At 29.1% G+C, this 20,426-nt stretch overlaps 1 protein-coding gene across 3 annotated transcripts in view; it reads left to right on the forward strand.

Moving 5' to 3' along the window:
• Positions 1-20,082, forward strand: part of FIG4 (polyphosphoinositide phosphatase FIG4) — a 105,335-nt gene extending 85,253 nt beyond the window's left edge. The window contains exons 15-16 of one of the 3 annotated variants that reach the window (XM_075382451.1): positions 10,702-10,887; positions 19,281-20,082. In XM_075382451.1, the coding sequence (XP_075238566.1) occupies positions 10,702-10,887; positions 19,281-19,527 (433 nt within the window). In that variant the 3' untranslated portion in view covers positions 19,528-20,082. Of the gene's footprint in view, positions 1-7,291; positions 7,408-10,701; positions 10,888-19,280 lie in introns of those variants that run through there. The other 2 variants (XM_075382452.1, XM_075382453.1) reach the window with 2 other exon arrangements.
• Positions 20,083-20,426: the final 344 nt, after the last annotated feature.

The following is a 20,426-nucleotide window of genomic DNA, read 5'->3' on the forward strand; positions in this document are numbered from 1 at the left end:
AATGCTCCATCGTTTAATGTTCATTAATTAGATATGTACAGTTACAGCATCTACAATTTCTTTTAAAATAAAGGGAGAAATTCATCAATGTGCATCAAATGTTATGTTTACACTATATTTAAAATATAAGTGTTAACATTCTTGAGTACAAACAGGAAGAATTGATTCATTAATAAAACCATTCAAGATAAATGACTGTTTGAGATTGATAATTTTCCATTTCATAAAATCCTGATTTACATTAAAATTCATTACCCATCTGGTTGTTTGAAATACCAGATAAAAATGTATAAAATTCCTCTGCTATAAGAACAGGGAATGAGGTAATGGAATTCGAGTCCTTTTGTATTTTTGGGGAAGTTGCTTGACCTTTTTCTGTTTATGAATCAACTTATAAATCTCAGTTAGCCTGTAGTTGCCAGAATAAATAAAAATAAAATAAACTGTAACATTTTTACAAAATGACAAGCTAAAACAAAAGCCTTTTGAGAAATATTGAGAAAATTGTTAAATATTTCATCAAATCAATCATTTAAAATTATTGCTATTATTTCCCCAATTTGTTTCTGACAGTGAGGTTCTTATATTTTGAATCTAAATTGAGCTGTTAATTCAATTTTGTTAACAGCTTATTTATCACAAGACTAGAATAATTTCTGGGAATAATTTCCCAGAAAAGTAAATTGGAATTATGGGAAGAATTTAATGGGGTAGTTGCATCAGGGGTAAAATCAAGGATGCCCTCTTGTCGTTTATAAAATATCCTTCCTCAAATTTTTTAAGAAAAGGTTTCACTCATAACTGTTTTGCCAATTAAATTTAAATGCAACCTGGGAAGTTCGTACGTACATATCGCATATGAAAGGCATATTTGGATTGAGTAAAGAACAAGGAGATTTTGTTCCGATACACCCCTTTATTTGACATATAATTTCCTTCTTATTGCTTCAAAGACTGAGGTGCCAAATCGTCTATAAAATATCCTAGTAGACAACATTCTGATTGCATTTTTCTCAAGATTAAAATCCTTAGTTTTAGCCTCTCCTGCATGAAGTACCAAAGGTAGAGGATACCCTGCATCATTTTCAGGTTGCTCTTTAATCTGACCCCAAACAATGGTGTATAAGATCAGTCAAGTCATGATTTATCACCAAACAGAAGCCCTTCTGCTTGAGAATGTAGGTCCCATAAAGTTATAGGACTCTGTAAACTTTCTCCATCTTTGTCCCTTGACCTAACAAGAATGAAATGATCACATTAAGGATTAATATCGTATTAGTTCAGAATCAGCATTATCAAGTGGTGCAGTCACTAGTAAAGCATGAAAACTTGCATTAGTTTGGCAATCAATGGAAGTTCCTACAGTACAGTCAGGGAACGCTTGTTGATATCTTTAAGCAAGCTCTGGAAAGATTTCTATTATCCAAAGGCAACATCTCTACAACTGTCTAGTGAATAAATTTCCTGTCTCAGCCACACTATGTCAGTTTCTTACAGTTACGCAACCAGTCTTCCTTTTCCCTTTGTTGAGAAACCAAGATTAGAACATCTCTTACTATAATCAGTAACCTTTAAGTTTCAGTAGCCCATTTTATATTCAAGATTAGTATTCAAAATTAACAAATACTAATAATTTTTTTTTATATATTACATCTTGGAAATAAAAGGCATTCAAGCAGTAAAAATATTAAAGTACTAAAATAATGGAAGACGACGCAAATCTTTAAAAATAAACAAGAACAGAAAGATAAAATTAGATGAAATATCTGAATAAATATGTAATTTGATCTTTAAACTTTTAACTTCAGAATGACATGAATATACTTTATCAAAATAGGAAATGTACGTATAAGCTCAATGAAAACACTGAGCACTTTGGGTAAACACATCTCTATTGTACATGCAAACCTCTTCAACAGAGGTTTGGCCAGACCTACAACAGTAATGCATTTATTTACTGATCTTCTCAGTTGAAGAAGAAACAGAAAAGACAAATGACAAATTAAGTGATGTAATTTATATATATATATATAAAACCATTTAAGAGAATGATAATTTTGTTATTAATGGGGAATAAGAATTAATTAGTAACTAACTACTTAATTTACAGATTTTGAAAAGAAAGTTTTTATTGTAACTACAATATTATTGTATTATTGTACTATTGTAAACTACATCGGAGTATAGTTGGATAGGTTATATGACTTCCAATGGAATATTAAAATTCATAAATGAAACATTAAATTTAAAGTTTAAAATAAAGGAGAAAATAAAGAAATAGGAATAAGATATGTTAAAAATTAAAATTTATTACATTCTCAATAAATGTAAAAATGCGGTATATAAAGTTATTAAAAATTATAAATATATCTTGTAGAAGATGGTTAACTGCCATTTCTCCCATCAATTCCCTTGTGGATAACACAGGTACATAGATACAGAGTCTGTTCCTAGGAACTCATTACTTGCACTGTTCTACAAAATTTTAGGAACTGGAAAGGAAGTAGGCGATTTATATAGTATTTCTAATTCTATATCAGAATATGTATTGTAAAATATTCTTATCGTGTCATGTTTTAAAGTTAACCCCATCTAAAGTTTTGTCTAAACAAATAGAATTCTTAAGTTTACACTGGGAGTGGAATTTATTTGACACACTCAAATTTCATTGTTTAGAAGCATGTATAAAAATCGAATGAAATACTTTTCTATTTGTTTATTCTGTGATGTTAATAGGCAGATATTAAAAAAAAATTAGACAGTGTTATTGCATGTAGACTTTCCTGAATACCAGTAGCTCATGACAAAGAAATGAAGTAATCATGCAATGTAAAGTATTAAATATGATGAATGCGTAATGATGACCTGAAAGTTATTCGGCTTATTCTTGGTCTACAGGATTACTTTACAAAATAATGTTGTTTCTTGTGTTTATGAGACAGTTGTGCTACCAATCAACATTACTTAACTTTGTTAAAGACCGGCGTAAAAAAGATAATTCCATTCCAGAAGAGCAAAATGTTAAGAATACTCCAGTTGTTGAGTCTACCAAGTTATTTTACCTTATGTAAAAGAAGGATTAATAAAAATTTTTTGAAAGTATTAGGTAAAGGTGGGGAAAGATTTAAATATTTAACTCAATTTTTTTCCAAGATTAAATGATGATAAACTGAAAAAAGAAACGTTCATCAGACCAGACATCAATAAATTATTAACAAAATCATATATTTTATAGCGAGTCAAATCTTAAAGAACTAGCAGCATGGAAATTATTCAGAGATTTTTTAGGTTTTGTTACAGACACAAAAAAGTTATATTAATAGAGAAAATCTTAGTAAACCACATAAATTTAGGCTATGTAAAGACTTCTTCCCTGTAAATTTGGGTGGTGTGAGTGACAAACAAGGAAAAAAGTACCATCATGATATTGTATACTTTACATATTACACTCTGTTCCAACTGTAGATCCTCTTCTAACTTGGTGAGCCACTCTTTAGCAAACTGCAGGCGGCGATCAGGATCATCTTTATTCAATATGTTGATGAGTCTCATATGAAATGGTTTAAATTTCTTATCTTTAAACATTTGCTGTAATGATGTTCTGGGAATTGTCAGTGCTGCGGACAGATGGCGTATTGATTTGGATTTCTGGGGTGATGACTCCAACACCTCTTGCAGCCGCACCTTGTTTTCAGTCATGTTAACAATTTATGATTTCCCTGTATACGGCATATCCAGTATAGTGCCAATTGCATTGAAGTGTTTGTTTAAACGTGCGTGCAGTGGTTTTCGAGTGTGCATCCGATCCATACTCCAGATGCATACGGCAATGAACTTCCTGCATGATGTCAGTTGTGGTGTACGATTGTGTGCACTGAATTTGTTGGTCCAAAAAAATATCCTTTTGGAACACTGCAATATGACACCTCTGCTATATGGTAAAAGCTAAACCCATCAGTAAAAATGCTCTTCCACTAGAAGTTATGGCGATTCAAACTGTGGTCTACTACTTATGGACCATACTGTATATTACAAATAGAACAGTGTTTTTGCATCGATGGAATGAGCGACTACTGCTAGTTTTCTTCACCATACATAAAAGAAAAGTGATTTCGTAGTTAAATAGACTCTTATTTCTTCATTGATACAAATTTACATTTTATTTATTTTTTTACTAATGAAATTATTGTTATAAAGAAACTTAAAAAATGATTGCGTAGATTCTGTCTAAACTAATATAACATTGAGATTATTAAATTATCATTTTTCTGTTATTTTTGAAGTGTCATAATAATTAAAATTATGAAGGTAATAAAGTAAAACTAATTTGGTGTTAGGATTTAGCATAAAAGGTAGATTTAAATTCAGCTGATTGTGTTTCATTTCTGGAATTTTTTTTCTAAATTTGTATACCAGTGTTAAAGGAACTAGCTAGTAGCCAACTACCAGTTTACTAAGCTTTAATACTAAATACAGTTTAGTTGAACTTTTAAGCTAATTATCATCACCTTCTCCAGTGGTCACATGGGTTGTTAATAGCACACATTATTTAAAAGACTAGGAAACCCATTTAATATGTAATAAATATTATATTTTATTCTGTGTATGGTGTGTTTAATATATAATATATACGTTCGTTTCCATAATATTTAATTTATTTTAAAATTTAAAATACTTGATTTCTATTATGTGATTTGTAAAAGATGATTCCGTTGCATCTAATTCATGTATATGTTTTTTTGTCCATCTGTGAGTGGATGTGCATCCAGTCTGTCCATTGTAGTAGTTTGTGTTACCATTACAGTTTAATTTGCATAGTTCTGGGTTTATGACTTTTACCATTTGTTATATGATATTAGAGTAATATCTTCTATCTTAAAAATGTTAGTCAATGTATATGAGCTGAAAAGTTGTACTGTTTTTTGTATTTTACATCACTGTATTTTTTTGTTTTGTTATGTGTTTTGTGGCATGTTAGTTATTAAGTTTGGATGGAACCATAAATTCTTCAAAGACTGGATGTATATTCAAGTAGAAGATGTGGGAACGTCCTGCTTACAGTCCTTATTAACTTGCATGTGTTTGATCTGTTGGAAGAGAGTTTTCAAAGCAGTGGTAGTATTTTGATTAAGATGTCAAAAATTCAACGCATGAGTGCTTATTGAAGGCAATTTTTCTAAATTATACAAAAACTGATGCTGCTTTATCTTAGACACTTAAATAAATTTGGAAATATTTTTGAATACTTGTTGTGGAAATGTAGCTGTTGGATTATACTTTCAAAGAAATTTAAAGTAAAAATTGCTTCAATTGTGTAATACTTTTTTTTCATAAGTATGCAAATATGTTTCACCTTTTTTTTATATTAGACAGATATAATTGAAGGCATTGATTAATTTTTTTGTAAGAATTACAATAGTTGTATTTAGGTTTTGTAGAAACCTCATATACAGTCTGAGCATTTATAATAATTGCTTTGATTGTGACTGCATTTTAAAGGGCGTTGAAAAATGTTTATTTTTACGTAGAAAACTTCAAGTTACCAAAATGATAGCCATTTAATAATTTTCACAGCTAGTTTCAAAAGTGATCTTCATTACCTCCTTAAACGGCTCAAAAGTAAAATACTAAAAAAAAAACAATAAATAAAAGTTAGTAAATTCTCCAATCTCAAAACAGTCTATTTTTTGTTATGAGACTACTACTTGAGTGCATTGTAGACACTCCAAATAGTATTTTGTCATCCTGAAGTTTTATTTGTAAAAATCATTGTTTTTCAATGTATTTTAAAATTATTTGTCATCACTCTACCCTCTTCATTTAAAATTTTTGAGTTGTTAATGAGTTGCATGGAAGCTTGGAGGTATAGCGGGTCTCATACCAAAAGATAGATCTTTTCAATGTAAGAGTGTTTGGTTAAATTCATTTTTAAGCATTTAATGTGGAGCATTTTATAAAGTTTTATGTTAAACGTTTGAAAAATTATTAAAAGGTACTAGTCCATTTTTGAAACTAGCAGTAAAAAATATTAAATGGCAGCCATTTTGACTAGGCCTGTTGTAACCTGATGCTTTTACATTAAATTTTTTTGTTTTTCAATGCCCTTCAAAATGATGGGTCAAACCCCTACCCCTCCCATCATAATGTTTAAATTGCTCCTCATGTGTACTTCAGAAGTGAGGGGTCATATACCAAAAAATAGATGTATTCAAAATAATAACATTTACTGAATTTCATTATTCTATGTTTACTATTGAAAGTTACTGAAATGTTCCCATAACTTATTAACATCGCATTGATTTTACTTACTTATCAAACTAATGAATTTTTTTAATAACAAATATATAGCTAGTTAGTGACAAAAACAGTTTATAGAATATTTTACTAAATTACAGAGTTCTTGTGACTGTCTCTGTATCAGTGCAGTCAATATTTTGTACAACAAATGATGAAAAACATTGTTTTCTGATCAATTTTAACAATTATTCTCATGATGACCAATCTTTAAATGCTGAATTTTTGAACTGAAACATTAGAAATATGAATTCTGATAAACTTGATGGAGCTCCCTGTCTCTTGGTCTGCTGTTCATCAAACTTTCTCCATCGTCCCTCATCCACCAAGTATGATACTCAGCAAAGACCACTACTCACAAATTCTGTTTCTTCTCGATATAACCATAATCAACATTTGCTGACTTCCGTCTCTTATTGGTCTTTCTATGCTTGCCTCGTATTATTTGATGATTTTTTTTTTGTCTATTTTGTCCTTTTAATAAATACTTTTTCTCACTGTTTATATGTATTTTTTTTATTTTTTCTGACAGGGAGCATGATTTTATTGTATAGATCAGTGTTAGAATGTAATTCATATTAAATAGTCTTATTGTTTTAGGTACCTGATTATCGTTCAGTAAGTTTTATTAATTATAATGATATTAGATCATTTGTTTTTCCTTGGTCAATAGTTAATCAAAATGTGATGGACTGTGTGTGTAAAATGTTTTTTTAACCAAATATTACAAATCACCCCAGAGTTACATCCATGGTGGAGTGATAGGATCTTTGCCTTTAATCAGGAAGGTTATGGGTTAAAATCCTGGTCGGGTGGCTTTTTTTCACACCCTACAAAAAAGTAATTTCTTATCGTTGATTAGAATAAAAAGGAGTAGAGTAAAAGTAATTGAGTATAGGCCTGTAGTTACCAACCCATCAAGCTAGTCTAGTAGTTCAGTTGTAAGGTTTTCAAATCCTAGTAAACGCAGTTACTTTTATATGGATTTGAATACTAGATCGTGGATACCAATGTTCTTTGGTGGTTGGGTTACAATTAACAACACATGTCGGGAATGGTTGACCTGAGAGACTGTACAAGACTACACTTGATTTACATTATCCTCATTCATCCTCTGAAGTAATACCTTGCAGTGGTTCTGGAGGCTAAATAGAAAAAGAGATAGCTATATTCGCCAGGTAAGAAATACACAAAATTAATTAATGTTGAAGGTTATAATTTACATAAGGAGTTATATATATTATACAAAAATTTTAACAACCATCATAAAATATTTATTACACAACATTTATCAAATTACAAACCCCAAAGGGAAACGCCCAGAACTAAAAATTACCATCACTTTAAAAAAAAACTGTGTGTAATGCTCAACATCTTGAAGATATAACCAATGGATGTTGGCTTCTAATTATTATTAATCACAACTTTTAACGTTGTATTTGGATCACTTATTTATTAAGCCAAAAAAATTAAATGAACAAGTGAAAAAAATTTATTGACACTAGCTCAAAAAACATTTTGTGTAAAAAATTATTGTTTAGAATAATACAAATATACTAAAAATGAATTCAATTGTCACTGTTGTGAGCGTCTGAAAAAAGTGTGCCTAAAAATTATTTTGTTTAAATTTTTCATCCCAAAACCTAGGAACGTAAGGGTTCCTACAGTGGAAACTTATTATCCAGATTCTTTAAAGAAATGCATCAAGTATTCCAAAAAATTAAATTTTACAAAAAAGTGTGAAAGAGGTGATAACATAAATAGGTGGATATATTTTGTAACAAAATTATACAGTATAAATTCATGCAAGTAAATGATAAAAATTTGTTAACTTTTAAGTGTTTCCTTGATTTGCACAATATTGTAAATGGAAGTTGGTGAATTCCAGAGAAACGAAACTACTATTATGAAGTCTTAATTTTTTAAAATTTTTTTTTCTAATGTCTGTTAATTATGAAATGTAGTCCTTGAGGGACTTATTCATACGTGATGCACTTCTGTAATCCGAACTTCTGTAGTGGTAAAAATTGTTTGCCGAGTTCCATTTAATTTTATGTTGAATTGAAAGTAGATAGATGTGAGGTCACTGAACAATTCCATATAGCCAGGCTTCTAAGTAGTACATCAGTTTGTTTTATATAAATCACTGCTGGATAACAGTCAATTATATTCTTTGAAAAAATTTTAATTGGTACTGTGAATCCCTTTGTGTTTATTTATCTGAAAAAAAATTGTATTTATAGATATTCTCCAGTGACTAAACTAGTAGTTATTTGTGTTCACTTTTCATTTTTGATAATTTTTTATTACTTTTTTTTTATTTAATAATTTTTGTAATTTTTTATCTGAATTACTTTATTTTAATATTTACTCACTGTATTTAATTGATTACTCAATAATCACTAATATATATATATTATAACAGTAATAATATATATATATATATATATATATATATATATATATATATTATAACAGTAATAATATATCACTTATATTTGCAGATACAATAATGAATTGTATCAGGCAGAACGGAACTATTTGTATTTTTTTATTGAATTGCTATACTGAATGCGTGGGATTGAATTTAAGAAACATATTTGTGTAAGCTAAGTTTGAAACATAAAATAATTTTCATTAACTTAATTACATCAATTTTTTGTTATGTGTATTATTTTTAAAATATTGAACTAATTATAACAATAAAGAATAGTTAATCTCAAATTTTTTTGAAAATAATCAAAACAATTTTTTTTCCTAATTATATAATAAATGTAATTCAAATTATTACTATAGAAAGTGAACTAAGAAAGTTTATTGTATGTTTTTATATTCTGTGAGGCACTAATCACTTAAGAATTCATTATGTTAAAATTATGAATAAATTTTGTTATTTGACACTTGAGGGCCACATTTATCCTATAATTTGTACAAGGCAAATTAACATTTTTGTAGTATTTATGTATTAGATATGACAGAAAATAGTCATAATATTGGTTAAGATTCTTTAACCAGGCAATAGAGGTAAAATGTGGTTTAGTCAGATTATAGTAGTGCATGAAGGTCATTATTTAGTCTCTCGAAAGATAATTGACAGCGAGCAGTGAGGGTCTCTTACAGTTCTCATGTAGTCAACCTGTTAAATCTGTTACATAATGAAACCAGAGGTTTTATTATTTTGTTGTTATTTTGTTATTATTTTGTTGGCAGTCACCAACATTATTTCTTACGTGTAATGTTGTAATTGTGTTTCTATAAGCCATTTAGTTAATCAGTGTAATTTCCTTCTGAATTTTTTTTCTTTGTAAGCTCCACCTTGTTTATTGCATTAACTATTAATATTTTAATGACATCAGTATAGTTGACTGGTGTCATATTAGGTTTATACGGTAATTTTAAAATTCATCATCTTAGGGTAGTATACATTCTTAAATGTTTAATATTTAAAACCTTTCTTATATTTTTTTAATATTTGTGAGCATTTTTGGAATCCAACTTGCACAATACCCTTAAATTAGTTAAATAATATTTACATGAATGTTCTGAAACTTCCAGAAAATTAATTTTAATTGTAAAATTCTGTTGTGATTCATTTGAATTTACTTAATGCATGGATACTTTCATTTGTCTTGCTTGATGATGACTGATGAATTCACCTGCATGTATTTATTTGCCCAGTCTATAATTCACTGGCTGCAGTACCGTTTGCATGTGTCCTGTATGAGCATTAATGGTAAGGCACCCTATTTTCCCCTCTAATTTCCCTTATGTGCAATGCAGGTAGTTGGTAAAATAAAGCTAAAATTTACCTTCACTTTGGTGCAATACAAGATATATATATAATTGGTGTGGTTAGAATACAAACAAGATAGACATTTTTACAGCTCATAACATCACTTAAGTAATATAAACAGTTCTATGAATGACTGACAGTGTTAGAAGAGGCAAAAGCTTACAAGATATGGGTGTCCTGTAACACAGTGGAAACATGAATTCCAGTCAGTAGGGGCTTTTAATACAAGAAAATTACATGCATTAAAAAAAAAATACCCTGGCCAATATGTTAAACATATTTCATCATTATGCCTTTTTTTTCTGTGTACCACCATCATAATCATCGAATTACACTCTAATCTTAGTAGCTTTCTTTGCCTATGAGATCTATTTTAAAGCAAAAAATTATCTTGATTATAATACTACTATTTTTATTAACTTTCATGAATTTTGTTTCTCGGTATAAATAACAATGTTGTGTTACTTTAACTGGTACTTTTTAAGTATATTTAGAAAAAAAACACATCACAGCTCATGTTTGAATTTGCAGCTGAATAGAATGTAGTTGCATTACAAACAGTTTTATCTCAGTAATTATTTCTACGAACTTTTTTTGTTAATTATTTTTTGCAGTTCAAGTACGGAGAGTGATGATGAAGACTTTGAAAGCAAATGTTCAGACTCACATCAGTCATCTCCTGCCAAAGATGTGTACACATCAGGAATTATAACATTTCAGTCACTTTTTCCATCAATGAAACAGACATACGGTGTTGACATCAGTTTTCCCTCACGATCAGATTCTATGTTATATAAGAGGTATGTAATTAAATGAATTATTTTTAATAAACCTATTTAAGCAATTAATTAGTTTTACTTATTCTTCCAATGATTATTTTATGTTTCTGTTGTATTCATAATTATATTATATTGCTGAACTTTACCTGCAGATGGCTGTTGCATTGTGTAGTTCACAGGAACAAGTAGCTTATGCAAATTAATGTAACACTGGAGTGCAACTTAAAACCAAACCCAGCCAGCTCGAACTGCATTTATTTGAGTCACCTTTAATGCAGCTATTACTCATGACACTACTGATTATGTATGTTACTGCTGTTGTTTATTGTTGTCAGTTGTAAACTGTCCATACTGCAGTGCAGAATAGTTTCATTCTTTGTAGTTATTCAGTCTTATTCAGTTATGCCTTATTCACTTGAGGAAAGGGTTCCTACAGTGGAAACTTATTACCCAGATTCTTTAAAGAAATGCATCAAGTATTCCAGGAATAATTTACCAGTACCAGTAGCTAAGTGCAGCATACACAAATTAGTTAAAAAATGGTATACAACACAGTTGGATTCAAACACAAAATGAAACAGTAGACTTTCTGTTAGAACTCACTATAGTCTAGTTGATATTCAAAGAAGAATTTCTACTGGTCTGAAAAAATCTATACATAAGTTATCATAAAATGTAATGTAAAATATACATCTTTCTATAAGATTCTTTATGATTTAAATTTGAAAACTATGCAACAACTTAAGAGAACAGAAAAACTGAAACATCTTAATTATTGCAACTGTCTTCTCAAAAACATTGCTGATAGATGCTGTATTTTACATCAGACAAGGCACGGGGTCATTTATTTGGGCTTGTTAATTCTCACATTAGGTATCATATGACTGAAAATCGTCACCAGATATTTGAGCATTCACTTAACATTAAAAGAATTTGTGTATGGTGTGCTGTTTCTGGTAATTTTATAGTAGGATTGATATTTTTTGACGAGACTGTCAATTCAAAAGTACCAAATAATTTTCAAAAAATTTTACACTCCATTAACAGATTGTGAAAAAGATTATGCTTTTTTCCAACAAGACAGAGCAACACATCACACATCAAATGACTAGCACGTGTTCATGCGGCTTTCACAAAAGAATGAATTGACACCGGATGGTGGTGGCCTCTCCATTTCACAGATTTGTTTAGTTGAGTCAGTTGACTCTCAATATGATCATTTGAGACAAAAGTGCAGGCACTCAGTTTGAACATCTTTTGTAAATATATGGTAAACATATAAACTTTTGCTAATCTAAATACAGAATGTAATTTAATTTGTTTTCATTTCATTCATAAAATATTACATGACATAAAATGTTACATGTGTGTAGTCTGTAGCAGTTTGGATTTAAGTTGTTCACCCAGTATATAAAAAATATAGCACAAAAAGATGCCAAGCTGTCTGCTGGGCATTTAGAGCAATCAGGTTTTTTTTATGCGTTGTAGAATTTAAAGTCAGACCTTTCCAGATGAAAAACAGAGATGTATCTACACCAGAATGAGATGTGTTGTAGAAATTAAAAACCTCCAGAAAAAAAAATAAAAAGTAATTTTTACAGTAGGTTGGATTAATTTTAATAATTAATATTGACTTATTTGATTTCTGTTGTCACAGAATACCTTTGGTCCCAAAGGGCAGTAGGCACCATGTCATAAGTATATATAAATAATAAGTTTTTTTTTTGTCTTCAGTCATTTGACTGGTTTGATGCAGCTCTCTAAGTTCGCTTCTGCTGATTTAAGAATTTCCTTTTTAACATTCTCCCATTCTTCTTCTACATTTTCTACCTTATCTTTTTTACTCAGACCTCTTGCGATGTCCTCCTCAAAAATCTTCTTTACCTCCTCTTCCTCAAGCTTCTCTAAATTCCACCGACTCATCTGACACCTTTTCTTCAGGTTTTTAAACCCCAATCTACATTTCATTATCACCAAATTATGGTCGCTATCAATGTCTGCTCCAGGGTAAGTTTTGCAGTCAACGAGTTGATTTCTAAATCTTTGCTTAACCATGATATAATCTATCTGATACCTTGCAGTATCGCCTGGCTTTTTCCAAGTGTATATTCTTCTATTATGATTTTTAAATTGGGTGTTGGCAATTACTAAATTATACTTCGTGCAAAACTCTATAAGTCGGTCCCCTCTTTCATTCCTTTTGCCCAGCCCGTATTCACCCACTATATTTCCTTCCTTGCCTTTTCCGATGCTTGCATTCCAATCTCCAACTATTATTAAATTTTCATCTCCTTTTACGTGTTTAATTGCTTCATCAATCTCTTCGTATACACACTCTACCTCATCATCATCATGGGCGCTTGTAGGCATATAGACGTTAATAAATAATAAGTATACACAAAATTTAAATGCAATACATAAAATAAAGTACCTACAATAACGATCAAATAAAACATAAACAACAAAATACAAAAAAAAAATATTTTAAAATTCAATCATTTTACATGAAAAATCATGACACACCAAATGACTCATAAGTAGGTCACAAGATCACTGCTGGTCACACTTTCTACTTCAAAATGTAACTAGATATACTGTGTGTCCCACAAAGAGGTATTGCTTTTAATTTAGTATCACTCACCCATTCCACCACCGATTCTATTGAAACTTTGCAGACTTTTTAACAAAGGTTTTAAAAATGTTCTGTGAAAATTTGAACCTTCTAGGATTTATAGAAGCAAAATGGCAGCTTTCAAATAAAAGCATCAATTTCAGATAAATTATATTTTTAATTCATTACAAAATAGCTGGTAAAAATGATTAAAAACAGATGATAATTGGAACTAGAATAATTAAAAACAGTTTGATAATTAGTCATGGTTATGACTAACTATTAACTTGTTTTATTCAGTTTGAACAGCCGTTTAATAATAAATCATCTGCTTTTAATCACTTTTACCAGCTCTTTGTAATGAATAAAAAATGTAGTTTATCTGAAATGGATGTTTTTATTTGGAAAGTGTCATTTTGCTTCTATAAATTCTGGAAGATTAAAATTTTCACAGAACATTTTTCGAACCTTTGTTAAAAGGTCTGTAAATTTCAATAGAATTGGTGGAGAAATGGGTGAGTGAAATCAAATCAAAAGCGTAAACCTCTTCATGGGACACACAGTATATTAATATTAAGATCAACAACCAAAATTGTTTTAGCTAAAAATTCATGTATAGCTTTCCTCGTGAAAAAAATTTCAACGGCTGCTTTTTGAAATTGTTGTTGGAATGAAATAAATTTTTCTTACACGTAAACGTTTATTATAATACAATTCTAAATATAACTTACAATTGCATAAAAAGGGAATTTTTAAAGCAGCAGTTCTGTGTGTTGGAAAGGAAAATGCATCTCTTTGGTGGGTCTTATAATTGTAAATTTCAGATGAAAGATATAAATTTAGATGGATAGGACTTAACAAAATATAATTATATTATATTAAAAAATGTTAAAATATTTAAATATCTGAATCTGGACTTGCATAAATATTATGGGTGAACATAATTAATGATACGAACAATTTTTTTATATTCTTGTCAGTCGATGAGCTCCTAAAAATTACTCCATAAGTCAGCAGTGAATATGTTTGCATAATATATTTATAAAACCATAATATACCATTAATAAGGAATTAATACTCAATCAGATTACAAAATAAACGTTATTCAGTCTCTTCAAAGTCGGGCTGTATGTTTCTTCCATGTCAGTCATTCAGCTATAATACCAATGAAGAAAATCTGTGGTACCAAATCCAGATCTACAAGCAATCCAGTGAAATGATTTAAGTAACAACTGATGAGATCAATCTCATAGAAAACAATAACGATCTATCCAAGGCACTAACAGTGCAAGATTTTTATTCATTAATCTCTCCAGTGGTATTTCTATTTTTATGAAAACCAAATTGGCTATCTGATAATAGTTTATTGTCCTCAGAGTTTTCGACTGTTTCCAATTTTCCAATTGCTGCTCTTTCAAAACTTTTAGAAAATGATGATAAAATAGATACAGAGTCATAATTGTTAAATTTGAAAAGAGAATCTTTTTTTTTTAAAACTGGAATAATTTTACTACATCTGAAATAATCTGGAAAAACTCCTGTTTTAAATGAAATATTTATTAACAAGGTGATAGGGCTTAAGCCTAATTTGTAATCCAATTTCTTTCTCGTTGTGTCAATTATCTATTAATTTTTTTTTGCATCTCTCTGGTATTCTAGTTTTCTTACATTTGCAATCTTCTTTTTTGTTTAGATCCTACAAAGATAACAAAATTTTATTGCAATACACTGATCTCTTCAGTTTTCATTAACTACAGTGAAATTTTAGCATTAATGAAACTTTTTTCTACTAAATGTTGTAAAAAAATATTTATGTATTTTTTTTTTTTTTTTTTTTTTTAGTAAAAATATTTTATTTGTACCTGAATCAACAGAATAGCCTTTATACTGGTCTGTAAATTAAAAGAATAATTTTGGAGCTGAAACACAAGTTTTTACCATGGTTTCCTTGATCCATCCAGGCAAACGCTGAGCATTTCATTTTTTTATCTGTAGAGAACATATGTAATCTATAAAATCTACCAATCAGAATAAGAGGTTTATAAATTCAAGTCCATTATATACTCCAATTATATTCTACGTACATTTCTGTCTAACTTTAAAAACTAATAGCAATAATGTAAACTGATGCGAAGATGAAAATAGCCATTTCACTCTCTAAAGATTGATTGAAAGAACGGCTAAAATTGGTGTGAAATTGTTCGAATTGGGTTTTATTAATAAAATAATATGAATTATATCAAAATGTTACAAAGTAATGACAATAGCAACATTACTACATACTTATGGTTGTTGACTCCAGGAAGATATATCTTTAGATAATTAGAAATAATGGAAATGAAATTCATAAGAACCTTTAGAAATGTTATTCCATTTGATTGCAAGTTATCACATGCAACCAGATTTTCAAAGAACACTTACACTTTATCAGCATCTTAGTGAAATGAAGATAAGCAATGTACTGCATATATTCCAAAGTGGCTGCCACAAAACGCTATTTAACTAAATTATTGGGTAGAAGTAATTTTAGAAGATAGAACTGGTCGACAGACCTTACATAACATGAAAATTTTGTAGCCTACTTTTTCCTTTTACTTTCCCAGATAGCACTATAGCTTTAGAAGGGAAAGTATTGTAATTGGTTTAATTTGGGCATGATTTTCACCAGATTTTGGCACCTAAGGAACCCAAAAAACTGGTTGAAAATTTTCCACATGTTAATGTAAGTATGTAAGTGCGCACGCATGTATGTGTGTTCATTATTGGTCTCTAAATCACCTTATATTATCAGAAGTACTGGGCTAATTTTGACCAAACTTGGTCAGATTACTTCTATATGTGGGGCATTGATGCCATTAAACTTTCAACTTAAAAGGCCAAGGGGGTGAGACTGTTTTTTTTTATTTTTTCCTGAGCATAAAATGCTTCCATGTTATTATCGCCCAGATAAGTTTGTAGAGCAAAGTAACTCTCAGTACTTTGAGATTTTGGCTAAATAAAGTTATATTTTTCTTAACCACATTTTTTAACAATTAAAAAATAACAATTTTTGCAAAACAAACATTTTTGCAAAATTGCACCCCCACTCCAAAAAATGCTGTTGTAGTCGTCTGTTATGTTGTGACGTCACAGATAAGCGAGAGAATTAAATAAATGAATAATATTTTAAGTGTAAAAAAGTAAGTCTTGTTGAGCTCAATCACCAGTGCAATCGAGTTGGTAGCTGGTGCGTTAAACCTCGTGGCTACACCAGCTGCCGTACAATATACAAGCAAAATGTGTTGTATTTAAGTTGCGAAATTACATTACTTTATTTAGTGCTGATTGTCGCCGTTAGTACTGCCACATGCACATGAATTAAATACGAGATGGATGCACACTTTAGTTGAAATCATTGAATTAAATAAATGAATAAAATAGTATATTAAAATAAAATGATAAATATTTTTAATTAAATTATGTGTGTAAGCCATGCATCAGAAACAACCCAGAGTTATAGAACTTAAGTCCTACAATTGTATTGTAAACTTTTTTAGGAATTCTAATTTTTTAACGTTTTACTGTGGAGTAAATTAAGAGAAACTATTACATTAAAAAATGTTTGAATTATTTAACAGAGCTGGTAGTTATATTTTTACTTGCTTTTGTTTAACTCAATGCTTTTTTTTCATGTTTGTCCTCAAATGTTGTATCTTTAATTTAACATACTTCCTGACATTGCCTATTGATAAAATTTTACAGTTACTAAGTTCAGGTGACAGTACAATATTTCATCATTACTTCTGCAAACATCTCCTGTACAGGGGCAAATTAAAGGTACGGGATGTAAAAAATTGCAAAACAGCTACGTAGGGATTTTGGGGGTCACAAATGACAAATCCGATAGTTGTTTGACATAAATATATGAAACTTCCATACCAAGTTTCTGTAGAAAATTGGTATGGAAGTTTTGGTGTTTTGAATTTAACATTTCATCATCACCTCGTGTGTGTGTGCTCATGTGTGTATGCATATATATATATATATATATATATATATATATATATATATATATACACAGATGATTTTTGGTGTGCGGTATGTTGAGATACAGATCCTGATGATTCATTCAGCTCTGCATGATTCACTTGGCTCCATACCATTCACACAGCTCCTGGCGGTTCACTCGGCTCTGTAGTTAATTAAACTAAAAACCTACTAATTAAACTCATGCGATGTATGATAATAATTTGATTAAAATATGACTAAAAAATATAAAGCAAGTTTTTAAAAAAAAATTTTTTATATTATTTGTCATTTTTCAGTTTTATCAATTATTCAGAAATTTTATTTCTTCAGATTGATATGTATACAAAATCACTTACTGGTTTCTTATGCGTAGATCAAATTGATGTTGTAATGTCTTATTGGTTCAACAGAGGATATTAAGAGAATATACATTAAAGTTCCAATAAGTTATTTACTCTTTAAAAATATTTTACAAAATAAGTTACTTATATATCATAAACAAAAATTTTGATTTTATTATGAACTTATTAATTACTATGAAAATTAATTCAAAATTAGGAAATAATTATGATGGTGAGATTATAATTAAAAATCATTCATTATTGATTTAAATAATCCTTATAATATAAATAAATAATTAAAAGAAGTAATCCTTATATAAAATTGTTTTTCTCCATCCAGTTTTCCAGCTACTGTTGGCCTCTCTCTCTCTCTCTCTCTCTCTCTCAGTGTGTGTGTGTGCACGCACGCGCATGTGTGTTTGTAGGCAACTGTAATTACTGCTTCTGGCTTTCCAGGCTGCAGATGTAGTAAATGTATCGTTAAACATGTAGTCTGGAACAAAGTCAGGTCCACCACTTCTGAGATGTGTGGCTAATTGAAACCCAACTACCAAAGAACACAAGTATTTACAATCTAGCATTAAATCCATATCAGAGGAACTTCCTTTACAAGGACTTGAACCTTAGAACTCTCAACTTTGAAAATCAGCTGATTTTGTGATGACAAGTTTAACAACTAGACTAACCCAATTGGTTTGTATGAAGTTAATGAACTTCATTCCATTTACAAATGGAAACTAGCTTTTACTTTTAGAATTGGATAATAACCTTGTCTTATACTCACAATTAACTTAGAAAATAGATTATCGCACATAACCCCAGAACAGAACACTGTTACACTTAATGTCACATAATGTAATACCCTAGTTATACACTAGTCACACCACCTATTTATCTTCAGCAATATTTATATCCCCTGGCCTAAGGTTTGTCGTGATATAATAACAGCCAAACTATCTCCATGATCATTAAAGTATAATGGTTTCAAAACAACACTTACTGTCTTGACCGTTATTTTATTTTCCAGAATTCTCTTAATTTTGAACTGTCTACTCTATTCTAAATATTATTTTTTATTGTTTATATTTTTCTCTTTTACACTACTTGGCTGTTTATATTCTTCCTTCATTCTCTTTCTCTCTTTCTTTCTTTTTCTTAAACATTGTATTTCTAGAAACTTCTCTCCTTGTTAACAGTTTTAAAATGAGTTAATAATTTATTTATATTAAGATAAGTCTTTAAAGTTATGTATTTTCAATTCTATATATTTATTAATTAAACACTGATGCTTATTGTATAAAGATTAATCATTTTTATTGCTCTTTTTTATAATTTGCAGTTTGAGGGATAAAATTGAAGTACATAATTTTTAATTTTATGACAAGGGATTGTTATTTTATCATGGTTTGTTAATTGTGAGCGTTGTTTATATTATTCTTTTTTTTTTGTTTTAGGTATGTATTGACTGATAGGATTGTTAATCAGCCTTTTGGTTCAAAGCAACTAAAGTTGACCTGTTTGAGTTCATTTTCAAATGATAGTTCATTTGAAGTTATTCCGCCGAAAGTGGATAATGAATCGTTAAATATATATAAACATTATGTAGCCAAATCGAATGGATTACAAATTGATGATGATGTAAAAGAGAAATATAAAAGATATATTAATTGTGAATTAGGTATATTTCATAGCCGAGGATAATTTATAAGTAATATATATATATATATATTTTTATACTTATTTATTACTTATATTTATCCTCTTTGTAGTATAATTAATTGAAAGAAATTTTGTTGGGGGTGATCGTTAAGTCGTAGTTATATGATGATGTTATGCATGTATATGATGAAAGAGTTCCTAACTAAAGAATAGTCAGTAGTTATAAAATAATAAAAATTTTAACATAATGAAACCTCTATTTGATATTTTGAGTCTAATTTAGTCAATGTAAGTGATGTTTACTGCATTAAATTATAATATGTTGTTTAAGATTGCATGTATCTTACTTAAGTATGCTGTTGTATTTATTACTTATATGGAATTTTATATTTACATGTAAAAGTACTAATGATGTAAATATGTTATTATCATTTTAATATATTTTGAGCATTGTCTGAAATTTAATTATGAAATTTTTTTTTTAAATAGAGAAAAATCTATAATTTTATATTATTATGTATGTATAATTTTATTATGTAACTAATCAATTTTCATATTGTTTTATTTGTAAGATTATTCTTTTATATATTATTTACCGTTTTCAATGATAGAAAAAAAAAATTGATATTGTAAATTATTGTACAGGTTGATTACAAATGAAATAGATACTTTTGATGGTTTATATAAAATGTATTTATCAAATATGGAGATTATTATTTACATAGTTTTACAAGAAATTTCTTAAAGTTTGTATCTGTAAGCATTCTACAAAGGTCAGTTGGAAAGTTCTCAGTTTGACAAAGAACGCAAGATTTTTTGGAATTTTCTTCTTTTTTTTTTAACATAATCACTTTGTAATTCGATACATTTAGACCAACAACTTTGAAATTTTTAATATCAGTATAATGCGATTTGTCCAACTTCTCAAAATAAGTGGTTGT

Source organism: Lycorma delicatula, chromosome 1, assembly GCF_047948215.1.
Source record: "Lycorma delicatula isolate Av1 chromosome 1, ASM4794821v1, whole genome shotgun sequence".
NCBI classification, from domain to species: domain Eukaryota; kingdom Metazoa; phylum Arthropoda; class Insecta; order Hemiptera; family Fulgoridae; genus Lycorma; species Lycorma delicatula.